General features: G+C 42.9%; 1 protein-coding gene across 2 annotated transcripts; it reads left to right on the forward strand.

Moving 5' to 3' along the window:
* Window positions 1–541: 541 nt before the first annotated feature.
* On the forward strand, window positions 542–11538 carry LOC110521721. Of its 2 annotated transcripts, XM_036969378.1 has the most exons (7): window positions 542–598; window positions 1810–2087; window positions 2509–2620; window positions 3103–3230; window positions 3950–4050; window positions 10185–10387; window positions 10864–11538. In XM_036969378.1, exons 4-7 carry the CDS (start codon window positions 3228–3230, stop codon window positions 11079–11081), a joined length of 525 nt encoding a protein of 174 aa, XP_036825273.1. In that variant the 5' UTR covers window positions 542–598; window positions 1810–2087; window positions 2509–2620; window positions 3103–3227; the 3' UTR covers window positions 11082–11538. The 2 variants fall into 2 exon arrangements, with proteins under 2 accessions (XP_036825273.1, XP_021455199.1); XM_021599524.2 differs by lacking the exon at window positions 3950–4050.
* Window positions 11539–12686: the final 1148 nt, after the last annotated feature.

The raw sequence follows: 12686 nt of genomic DNA on the forward strand, positions 1-12686 counted from the left end.
AGATGGATGAGTGACGGCCGAGCGGCATAGGTAAGATGCAGTAGATGGTATAGAGTACAGTATATACATATGAGATGAGTAATGTAGGGTATGTAAACATTATATAAAGTGGCATTGTTTAAAGTGACTAGTGATACGTTTATTACATCCATACACTAAGTTGATAGTGCCTTTAAACATGTTGGAAAATTCCATAAAATGATGTCATGAATTTAGAAGCTTCTGATAGGCTAATTGACATCATTTGTGTCAATTGGAGGTGTACCTGTGGATGTATTTCAAGGCCTACCTTCAAACTCAGTGCCTCTTTGCTTGACATCATGGGAAAATCAAAAGAAATCAGCCAAGACTTCAGAATTTTGTTTTAGACCTCCACAAGTCTGGATCATCCTTCGGAGCAATTTCCAAATGCCTGAAGGTACCACGTTCATCTGTACAAACAATAGTACGCAAGTATAAACACCATGGGACCACGCAGCCGTCATACCGCTCAGGAAGGAGACGCGTTCTGTCTCCTAGAGACATACTTTGGTGCAAAAAGTGCAAATCAATCCCAGAACAACAGCAAAGGACCTTGTGAAGATGCTGGAGGAAACGGGTACAAAAGTGTCTATATCCACAGTAAAATTAGTCCTATATTGACATAACATGAAAGGCCGCTCAGCAAGGAAGAAGCCACTGCTCTAAAACCGCCATAAAAAAGCCAGACTATGGTTTGCAACTGCACATGGGGACAAAGATCGTACTTTTTGTCAAAATGTGTTCATAATGACCATTGTTTTTGTCGACATTTGGTCATAATGACCATCGTTATGTTTGGAGGAAAAAGGGGGAGGCTTGTAAGCCGAAGAACATCATCCCAACCGTGAAGCACGAGGATTGCAGCATCATGTTGTGGGGGGTGCTTTGCTGCAGGAGGGACTGGTGCCCTTCACAAAATAGATGGCATTATGAGGGGGGGAAATTGTGGATATAGTATTGAAGCAACATCTCAAGACATCGGTCAGGAAGTTAAAGCTTGGTCGCAAATGGATCTTCCAAATGGACAATGACCCCAAGCGTACTTCCAAAGTTGTGACAAAATTGCTTAAGGACAACAAAGTCAAGGTATTGGAGTGGCCATCACAAAACCCTAACCTCAAACCTATAGAACATTTGGGGGCAGAACTGAAAAAGCATGTGTGAGCAAGGAGGCCTACAAACCAGACTCAGTTACACCAGCTCTGTCAGGAGGAATTGGCCAAAATTCACCCAATTTATTGTGGGAAGCTGGTGGAAGGCTACCCGAAACGTTTGACCCAAGTTAAACAATTTAAAGGCAATGCTACCAAATAATTATTATTTAAACTTCTGACCCACTGGGAATGTGATGAAAGAAATAAAATATTAAATAATTTTCTCTACATTTATTCTGAGCATTTCACTTTCTTAAAATAAAGTGGTGATCCTAACTGACCTAAGACAGGGAATTTTTACTAGGATTAAATGTCAGGAATTGTGAAAAACTGAGTTTAAATGTATTTGGCTAAGGTGTATGTAAACTTCTGACTTCAACTGTATGTCACTCCCTTTGTTTCTATCCCGAGGCGTTATTATTTCTGTTTATTTCTTTACGCTACCCGTGTTTCTTGTTTTGTTCTATGTTCAATTATTTATTAAATACACTCCCTGAACTTGCTTCCCGACTCCCAGCGTTCATGTTATAGGATCATAGCTTTCACCTGGTCAGTCTATGTGCTTTATGTTTTGTATACTCCGTGTATAGTAACAATAGTAGTTAGGAATCAACTTGCTCTCTCCCTTTACCAGCCAGTTGAAGGATTAAAGCAGAGGCGACGAGTGTAGAGAATCACCTTGCGTTCTCTTCTGGAAGAGGCCTCTGTCCGGGGCTGTGGAACTGGGGAAAAGACTGAGTGACAGGAGGAGAGTTGGGAAGGACATAGAGGTGTTGAGGAAGGAGAGCTTGGACCTACACCACCTTACTACCAGCCAGGAGCAGCGACCGGAGCAGTGTCAAAGATCAGCACTGCAGAGCCAGGCTGAACTAGCATCCCGAGAGGCCATCCTCAGCCTGCTGTGTCTTAGGGGTGAGCCTAGCTCCATACTCTCACATGAGAACCTCTTTAAATGTTGTATTCTGTATGTTCCCCATGCAAGCAAAGTGCAACCTGCTTATTGCTAACTCAGCATATAACTGAATATAAGACTGTTCTGTGCAACTTTACTATACTGTTACGGTATGTAAAACAGACTTAACTATTTGTTATAAAGCGGTGGGGGATCACTCTGTGCTAAGCCTTGTCTGCCAGCTCCTGTGCCACCGTGTGATGTCCCCCAAACTCAAGCCAGGGTATTTCCCTAGTTTACTGTCTACACATCCTATTGTAGTCTATATATAGCACATCTTTATTTTTCCATCTCTAGGCCATGCATATAGGAGAGTAGATTAACTAAAAAATGTCCCACTTCCTTGTATTCCGTCATGCAACATTGTGGGTACACATGAAGTACGCAAAGTATCTTTGTATCCTGCAACACCACCCAGACAGAATACCAGCTACAGAAACTACACACACAGCTGCAGGAGAGGACTGTACGCATCAACCAGCTGGAGAGAGGGGTAAGGATGGACACATGAATAGTATACTGTACCACTGTTTCCATTATAAGTGGTCTCAAATCAAGGAAAATGGCTGCATCTCAAAGGAGTTACACAGTGTCACATACCAGGAAAAATTAGGGTCCCTCACAGTGAGTTATCAGGCCTTAAACTAGTGCCTGAAACAAAATATGACTTGTTTCAGTACTGTATGTGTGACTGATGTCTGTCCTCTAGTGGTGAATGAGTTGTATTTTAGTTATTGATGAATAATGTCTGGCAGCTACAGAGAAGAATAAATGGAGCATTTTCACAGACTGTAGAGAAGACCAAACCACAACACACGCACACATATGCTTTCACTAACACACGGGTCTGTCTCAATCCACCATGATGCCGACTTTCGATTTAGACAGACCCAGTTCCTATTTCATATTCACACATAGGCTATGATAAGTTCAGGTTGACTAGTTCGTTGACTAACTATATGTTTTGAAACATAGGAGAAGAGCAGCAGTCTCCAGCACTTTAAAACTACTCTGGACTTTAATAAGAGGGACACCCATAGGCGTTGGAGTCTCAGAGAGCTGGATCGGAGCAATCTAAGGAGCTAGAGGATCAAATCTAAATGGTGAGAGGATTCATGGCTTCAGTTCCCTTTACTGTTCATAAGGATTCAACCAAAGTTCCAATAAGCAATACCATAAACATTACGCACATCTGATCTTATGTTAACATCGATGTTTGGCCGCCTGCAAAGGTGCTTGTGTGCATACTACAGTCCTGTCATACATGTGTTTCCTGCCCGTTTCTTGTGATTCATTTCTGCCTGTCCTGTACAGTTGAAGATATCTTTGAAGTGAAGTCCTTTGTAGCTCAGTTGGTAGAGCACGGCGCTCATAAGGCTAGGGTAGTGGATTAGATTCCCGGGACCATCCATACGTGAAAGGAATGCACACATGATTGTCGCTTTGGATAAAATGGTATATATTATGAAGCAGAAACACTCTCAGATAGCGGAGTTGGAGAGAACCTTCTCTTCAACCCAGCGTGAGAGACAGGAGGCCCAGCACAGGCTTAACATATCCATGGCTAGTGCACTAACCCCTGCCCCAATCATGTCAATCTCTTAGGAGAGCAAGACGAGAGACAAACAAGACCAGGAGGCCTTAAGAGCTCTGAGTGCAGGCTACAGAGTCTACCACCAAGGAACACTTACTTAACTCCTTGTGCATTTTCTCATCTCTCTCAGTCAACTCAATTATGCCATAATAACATGTGATCTTTTCATTTCTCATCATAATTGCTAGTTAGAGCAGGCTTTTTCCCTTTTTTTCTGCCCTGTTGAAGGTGAGGTTTTTGGAGACGGATGAGTTGAGTAGCTGTGTGCAGCAGATACAGGGAGTGAAGGGACGCTATGAGAGAGTGAGCTGGAGACACGAGCCAAAGAGGTATAACGTCATTAAGATCTGAATAGTTTCTTCATTCATTTCCTGTACAATAGTCATCACACAATGTATTTTGCATCTGTGGGGGACAGAAAATAGGACTAGAAAATATTCAAACTGGGAAAGTATAGGGGTGTAGACTAGCTAGAGACACCCCAACAGGCACTGTCCACCTTTTCAGTTGGTGGTGGTAAGTCACCATTTTGTTTGCTCTTTCCAACCAATAAAACCTCAGTGAAGAAGACACTCCCTGAATCCCAAATCAACCCCTAGGCCCTACCCCCTAGGAGCTTGTATACATCTGAGTATTGGATAGGTGTAAGCAATATGGTTCAGAAGAAGGTTCAACAGGCAGCTCTTATGCTTGTTGAGTTGTTCTCAGGTGGATGCTCTGCAGTCAGAATTGAAGAGCAGCTCTCTGGTGTGCCAGAGCTCCAGGTTCTGCCAGAGCTTGTGTTCATCAAATAGCTTTAACTGGTACTGTTCTTTGTCGACAAAGCCTGCTTTTGTGGGCTGGCCTGAACTTGCACTAAGGGCAGAGAAGGGTTATTAAAATAGTCCTCATATCTGTTAATAACTGACTGCATGCTTCCTTCTGCGCATACTGTTTATGAATGTTTTGAAGAGCTTCGTTGTTTAGACGGATACTATTTTTTTTTAAATTGATTACCTCAGGCTTTCAGGGGGTGACTACACTCTTAGAAAAAAAGGTGCTAAGTAGAACCATGTAGGGTTTTTCAGTTTGTCCCTATAGGGAAACCCTTTTTGGTTCTAGATAGAACCCTTTGCAGAGGGTTCTTCATAGAACCCCCTGTAAATGGTTCTACCTAGAACTCTCTATAACGGGTTATGCCTAGAACCCTCTGTGATGGGTTCTTCCTAGAACCCTCAATTAACAGTTCCACCAGCCTTATTATCCTTTAAAATGAAGCTCTTTATGACAATACAATACAAGGACACCTGCTCTTTCCATGACAGACTGACCAGGTGAGTCCAGGTGAAAGCTATGATCACTTATTGATGTCGCTTGTTAATTTACACAGATTGAAGTGGATTTAAGGGGAGGAGACAATGGATTGTGTACAGTATTTGTTCCATTCAGAGGGTGAATGGGAAAGACAAAAACATTTTGTTGCCTTTGAACAGGTTATGGTAGTAGGTGCCAGGCCACCGGTTTGTGTCAAGAACAGCAACACTGCTGAATTTTTCACCCTCAACAATTTCACGCCCAATTTTTCAGTTTTTGATTTGTTAAAAAAGTTTGAAATATCCAATAAATGTCGTTCCACTTCATGATTGTGTCCCACTTGTTGTTGATTCTTCACAAAAAAAATACAGTTTTATATCTTTATGTTTGAAGCCTGAAATGTGGCAAAAGGTCGCAAAGTTCAAGGGGGCCGAATACTTTCGCAAGGCACTGTACATGTAAATCTAAGTAAGGAATGGATTAAGAATATATAGATATATGTCAGAGTGGCATTGGACTAAGATACAGTGGCATAGTATAGAGTACAGTATATACATATGAGATGGGTGATGCAATATTTACAAACAATTTAAAGCGACTAATATACCGTAGAATAGTATAGAGTACAGTTTACACATGAGATGAGTAATGCAAGCTACGGAGACATTTTTAAAATGGTTAGAGTTTCATTTCCTTAAAGTGGACAGTGATTCCTAATCTATGTCTACAGGCAGCAGCCTCTGATGTGCTGGAGCTGGCTGTTTAACAGTCAGTGGTGTAGCACCATGGGTGGTTCTTGTTTGAGTTTCTGCCTATAGGAGGGCAGGAGCAAGGTGGAATCGTGGTCCGATTTGCCGAACGGAGGGTGGAGGAGGGCCTTATATGCATTCTGGAAGGTAGTATAGCAATGATCAAGGGTTTTAGCAGCGTGAGTACAACAATCAATATGTTGATAGAATTTCTGGAGCCTTTTCCTCAAATTTTATTTGTTAAAATCCCCAGCTACAATATATGCAGCCTCAGGATATGTAGTTTCCAGTTTGCATAAAGACCAGTGAAGTTCTTTGAGGGCCGCCGTGGTATCCGCTGTGGCTATTATTGCCGAAAATTCTCTTGGGAGATAGTATGGTTGGCATTTGATTGTGAGATATTCTAGGTCGGGTGAACAGAAGGACTTGAGTTACTGTATGTAATCACAGTTACACCATACATTGTTTATCATAAAACATATACCTCCACCCTTCTGCTTCCCGGAGAGATGTTTGTTCCTGTCGGCACGATGTACTGAGAACCCAACTGGCTTTACAGGGTCAGACAGTATATCTCGAGAGAGCCATGTTTCCATGAAGCAGAGTATGTTACAATCCCTGGTGTCTCTCGGAAAAACAACTCTCGCCTTGTGCTCATCAATTTCATTATCCAGAAATTGGACATTAGCGAGTAAAATACTTGGGAGCGGTGGGTGGTGTGCACGCTTCCTAATTCGGACCAGAAGACCCCTCGAGTACCTCTTCTCTGTTGTTTTGGGTCAGCCTCTGGAATAAGTTAAATTGCTCTGGGGAGAGCAAACAAAGAATCCGCTCCAGAGAAGTCGTAATCCTGGTCGTAATGCTAGACGTTCTGGTGAGTTACCGCCGCTCTAATATCCAATAGTTCTTCCTGGCTGTATCTAATGACACACAACAATTCCTGATCTAATAACTTAAAAAATAGTACTCAAACAAACAAAATACTGCAGAGTTGCTTCAAAGCTAGTCGTGATCTCCGTTCGTGCCATCATTACGGATACTTCAGGATTTTGGCTATGAGACCCTTTACTTCCTCAGAGTCAGATTAACTTGTGGATACCATTTTTATGTCTCTGTGTCCACTGTGTATAGGTAGTTTCGCGAGACAATACTGACTAGCATTAGCACAATGCCTGGAAGACTATGGGAATCTGCTAGCATGCTAGCTGACACTCAGTTTTCAAGGATGAAAAAAGTTATAGGTAGAACTCAATCCCTCCACAAAGAACCCTTTTGGAACTATTTTTTCTAAGACTATAGTATAGTGGGTAAAAAGGAACTATTTGTTCTAATGTACAGTTTACCAGACAATGTTATATCATGCTAGTTTTGGAGATGAGGTGAGGGGGTTCCGTTCAGTGTGTGTGTGTGCGTGTGTGTGTGTTTCTTCAGGTGGGCCACTTGGAGTAGGACCTGGAGAAATAGAAGGCACTAGCCTCCAAAATGCTGAAGAGGAGACAGCAGAGTGAGACTAGTTTTAACTCTCTGTACTGTACTCGGCTCTACGCTACGGTACTGCTAAACACTGCACAACACTGTGTAGCGTTCATGGTCCCATGATGAGGTAGCCCCGCCTGCAAACTTCAAAACCAGTGTCTGCCCTCAGCCCAAGAGGGAATTTCCTATTGGTATAACAGTCTAAGACGTTGGTTGCTCCTGTGGGAGACCCAGGATCATATTCTGCACGTTACATTGGTGCCCAACGTGGGGTGGTTTCTCATGGAGGAGGGGTTCAGGGGGGGGGGGGGGGGGGGGGGGGTGATTGTAGCAGACATGAGTCGGTCATGTGATGAGGTAGCCCCACCTGCGAACTTCAAAACCAGTGTCTGCCCTCAGCCCAAGAGGATTTTTCTGTTGGTCTAAGACGTTGATTGCTCTCGTGGGAGAACCTGGTTTATTTCCCGCGTGTTATAACTGCATGCAAATGACTGCTATTAAATGTATCACTTACATTCACTATTGATATGAGGCTGCATGTTGAGGTTCTTGAAAATGATATGATACTGTAATAACAATAATAGATAGAATGTAAAGTATAGTTTTTTTTCCAATTCCTAGACCCAGCAGTAAACCTCCATTCAGGAGTCGGTGGGTAGAAGTTCTATCAACGTCTGACTTCCATCATCGCCAAGTGATAAGTCTGTCTTGTACTAAAAAAGCTAGCTACTGATTGCAACAGTCCGGTGATTTTGAAGTGAAATTAGGTGGGCCTCCCGAGTGGCGCAGCAGTCTAAGGCACTGCATCGCAGTGCTTGAGGCATCATTACAGTCCTGGTTTCGATCTCAGGCTGTGTCACAACCGGCCATGACCGGGAGTCCCATAGGGCGGCGCACAATTTGCCCAGCGTCGTCCGGCTTAGGGAAGGGTTTGGCTTGAGGGGCTTTACTTGGCTCATTGCACTCTAGTGACTCCTTGTGGCGGACCGGGGCGCCTGCAGGCTGACTTCGGTCATCAGTCGAACAGTGTTTCCTCCAACACATTGGTGCAGCTGGCTTCCGAGTTAAGCTGGCTGGTGTTAAGGAGTGCAGTTTGGTGGGTCATGTTTCGAGGAAGCATGACTCAACCTTTACCTCTCCAGAGCCCTTTAAGGAGTTGAAACAAGATTGTAATTGGAATTGGGAGGAAAAATGGGTGGGAAAAAAGTTAAATGAGGCAAAGTCAAACACCTGTATGCCTGCAGTAAGAAATAGCGGAGGGAGCTTTAGACGGATAGTCTTTATAGAATGTAATTCCACCCACTCGTAGCACGTGCTCCAGCAGGTATATCTCACTGGTCACCCCCAAAGCCAATTCCTCCTTTGGTCATCTTTCCTTCCAGTTCTCTGCTGCCAATGACTGGAACGAACTGCAAACATCTCTGAAGCTGGAGACTCATATCTCCCTCACTAGCTTTAAGCATCAGCTGTCAGAGCAGCTCACAGATCACTGCACCTGTACATAGCCCATCTGTAAACAGCCCATCTATCTACCTATCTCATCCCCATACAGTATTTATTTATTTATCTTGCTCCTTTGCACCCCAGTATCTCTACTTGCACACTCATCTTCTGCACATCTACCATTCCAGTGTTTAATTGCTATATTGTAATTACTTCGCCACCATGGCCTATTTATTGCCTTAACCTACTTCATTTGCACTCACTGTATATATACTTTTTTCCCCCTTCTCTCTACTGCATTATTGACTGTACGTTTTGTTTATTCCATGTGTAACTCTGTGTTGTTGTATGTGTCGAATTGCTATGCTTTATCTTGGCCAGGTCGCACTTGCAAATGAGAACTTGTTCTCAACTAGCCTACCTGGTTAAATAAATGTGAAATTAAAATAAATAAAATAAAATATAAGAATGGTTAGGTTTAGTCCCATAATGGGTTTGATTAATTAAACTAGATGTCTTTGTAAAGATGCTGGTCTTGACAACATACAATACTTTATTATGAAAGACAACAGAATATGATGGGCATTCTAACATTGGTTTGGACATTATTATGTAGTTGTGTCATATCAGCTGTTTGTTTTTACAGAATGTTTTTTACTGTAACATACACAGGAAAGGTGCAGTGAAATCTGTTTTACAGGGTCAGCCATAGTAGTACAGTGCCCCTGGAGCAAATTAGGGTTAAGTGTCTTGTTCAAGGGCACATCGGCAAATGTTTCACCTTGTCGGCTCTGGTATTTGAACCAGCGACATTTCGGTCCTTTAATCGATAGTTATTAGAGTGCTCCATTAGTTGGTGTTGGGTGGATGCGTTATTAGGCCTCTTTTAGTTCCTGGGAATGGATTTGATATGGCCAGTTTAACTCCCTGAGTTACTGTGACCCTGCTGAGTTACTGTGACCCTGCTGAGTTACTGTGACCCTGGCATATTCAAGTGTTATATTTGTCTAAATAGACTTGTACTGAGTTAAATGTTCTCCTTCAACATTGAGCCTAATGTCTCGGCTGGTCGAGTGTATAATGTCAGTTAGCTGCAGGGCTTGGTGAAGCCAGTCTTATGACTTGTCTGATTATAATGCTCTGTACTCAGTGTTAGTTGTTTGGAGGCTGTTTTCTGCTCTTTGTTGGGGGTATATAAGAGGCCTAGATAGCCCAGCCCCAAAAGATCAGCTGGAGCACTCAGGAGCAGGACAAACACTACATCCAGTAGAAGGAATAGCTTAGAGATTTTCAATCCAGACCAGGGAACCAGTACACGCAGAATATTGTGTACTTGTATGTGACTGACTTCTCTAGACATCCCAAAGTCCTTCTACCTTTTGTGTTGTCAAGTATCGTAATCAGTGCAAACGACTTTAGGGTGACCATTTACAGACGTAGCGTGTCTAGCAGCCGTAAGCCCCTGTTGAGAGCCAGGGTTCGTCTGTTCTCCTGACCTGTAGGCAGTCAACGGAGGACATGAATAAGGTTCAGGGTGAGCTGAGTGAGCGAGAGCAGCAGATGCTGCGTATACGGAGAGACAGCGTCACAAAGGCCTTCCAGCTCTCCAAGATGGAGAAGATGCTAGCCGAGACCAGAGGAAAGCTGGACAAGAAGCCTGAGCCTGGAACGGAAAGTAAAGGACGGGACACCCGGGACGACATGGGTCTGTATCAATATCCTTACGCTAATTGACTTCAGTTTCTTCTCTGAACTGCACGAGCACTTCATGGTTTTAGTGCTATGGATAAACTGTCGTTCAAGGATTTAAGTCATTCAAATGTAGTTAATATGATAGTGCATGTGCCCTTGATTTTATAGACCGTATCTACTTTTAAAGTGTATATTTTAGCATGAAATCATGTCATCAAATGATTCTTCTGAGTACTTTCTTTGTTCTGGACTGATGCTCTCCATGTGTATTTTAGCATCTCTTAGATTTGTTTTCTCTCTGAATGTCTGTGTCTTAAGGGGTTGGTTTCCAAGGCACAGAGATTAAGCCTAGTTCTGGAGTAAAATGCATGTCAGATTTTACTCAAAGACTAAGCTTAATCTGGGTCCAGGAAACTGGCTCAAAATGTTAACTCTCCCTTGGAGTGACTGTTTCTGATCTTGTTCTTCTCTGGGCCTTGTCCGGTGCAGTCCAGGACCTGGAGGATAAGGTGCGTTTCACCAGGAGAGACAGGAGGAACTCCCTGCACCGCACCCAGCTGCTGGAGAGCCAGATGAAGACTGTGAAGGGAGAGCTGGTGGACACACTGGATCACCTGCAGGAGCTGCGAGACAGGCTGAGACGCTCACAGGCTAACGCAGAGCAGCGCAAAGTTGACATGGAGAAACTGCAAGCAGGGATGAGGTGAGCCAACAAACCCAATGGTTCTGGCCCAATGTGCAGGGGCAGAGGCTCCTTCAGTCTTCTCCTATGCCCACAACCACTTGGTTCTTGGTACTTTGGCCTCTCTTGGTACCTGCTTCATTCTTTTTCACCAATGGGGCCTGAACACCTCAATTTTGACGACAAAGCTGAATCCAAATACTTTTTAAAACTGTAACAAATGTATATTGCCTCTTTACAGTTTGTAATACTCCCAAATCTTTGGAAATGCTTATCTACTTTGTTTTTACTTCGTTTTCACTTCCCACAAACTGCTTTTGTGACTTGGTTGTTGTTAGGGATTGATAAACACTTGTATTATGTTAGCTCCTATTCACAGCACTGTATTTCCTGTCCGTGTTGTGTGGAAACTCAGAGCCAGACCAGAATGTCAATTACCGAATAAAAACTGTGCTACAATCCAACGGGAAAGAAGCAAAAAATATAACTGTAGTTAACTGTTTTTAACTTGTCTTAAATTGAGATAAACTTGTGCATCACTGTGTTGCTAGTGGTGTTGTATTGTCAAGGGTTGTCAAAGGTTACTATGTAAATAAATACATTTTCCAGGTGACAAAACTGAACTTCTCTGAGACCAATGATGGCTGATAAACAACACTGACCCCCCCCCCCCCCCCCCCCCCCCATTGTCATATGTCACTTGGAGGCAGTGGTCAGTGAAACTGGTTCTGGGGTGTCTGTTGGTGCTGTTTCAAACGCACATTCTGTGAAACAGCAGCAGCCCATGAATATGGTGTAACAAAGTTGAACTTGTGCTATTTTTTTTATAAGGTCAAGTATCAGTGACCTCATTACATTCTTGCCTGCCCTCCAGTTCCTATTCATACAGTATGAAAAGAAAACAGCTAGTATCATGTCTGTTTTATTGGGGGATTTTCCATGCTGAAATTAAGCAGTCCCTGTTTCAATTGAAACTATTTTAGTGCCAAGATGTAAGTTCAGCCAAGATGTAGCACTACTTGTATTATAAGATGAAAGACGCACATTCATTCTTTTTTTTTTGTCAGACAGATTATAAATGGGTGACTTGGCAACCTCTTCTGTTTCTGTGTCTTGTCACATGGATGTGACCACTGAACTGGACAAGTTGCTATGGAAACTATTGTATTATCAGCTATCTTACCACAGTTACTTTGAGTACACTGCAGAGAGCCATGGAAGCTACCTGCAAAAGCAGCAGTCTGCAATGTATTACATGTGAATTAAAATGTAAACATGATGTTTTCACTGACTCATTTTTGTCTATACCATACAGGTAGTGTTGTATCACAACCAGGTTCTGAACGAGGTTATATCCATTTATGGTGTTGTTTGGTACATTCTATGTACTTTCCCTCAAACTGCAGGGTAGCATCGTTGCTACATGAATGGTTCCAGTGTTTCTAACAGCAGCAAGGATTGTCTTTCTGTGTCCCAAATGGCTCCCTATTCCGTGTATATAGTGTACTACTTTGACCAAAGCCCTATGGGCCTTGATCCAAAGTAGTACAATATATAGGGAAAATGGTGCCATTCAGCATGCAGCGTCTGCCTGTTTTCCTGTTCCCTCAGGTGAGTGTCAGCTGATTGT

Source organism: Oncorhynchus mykiss, chromosome 30 (assembly GCF_013265735.2).
Source record: "Oncorhynchus mykiss isolate Arlee chromosome 30, USDA_OmykA_1.1, whole genome shotgun sequence".
NCBI classification, from domain to species: Eukaryota; Metazoa; Chordata; class Actinopteri; order Salmoniformes; family Salmonidae; genus Oncorhynchus; species Oncorhynchus mykiss.

Bases quoted from the DNA above. Each gene is read 5' to 3' on its own strand.
- LOC110521721 (XM_036969378.1), top strand. The intron at 4,051-10,184 runs GTATAACGTCAT...CCTGACCTGTAG, and splicing joins TGGAGACACGAGCCAAAGAG to GCAGTCAACGGAGGACATGA. The intron at 10,388-10,863 runs GTCTGTATCAAT...TGTCCGGTGCAG, and splicing joins GGACACCCGGGACGACATGG to TCCAGGACCTGGAGGATAAG.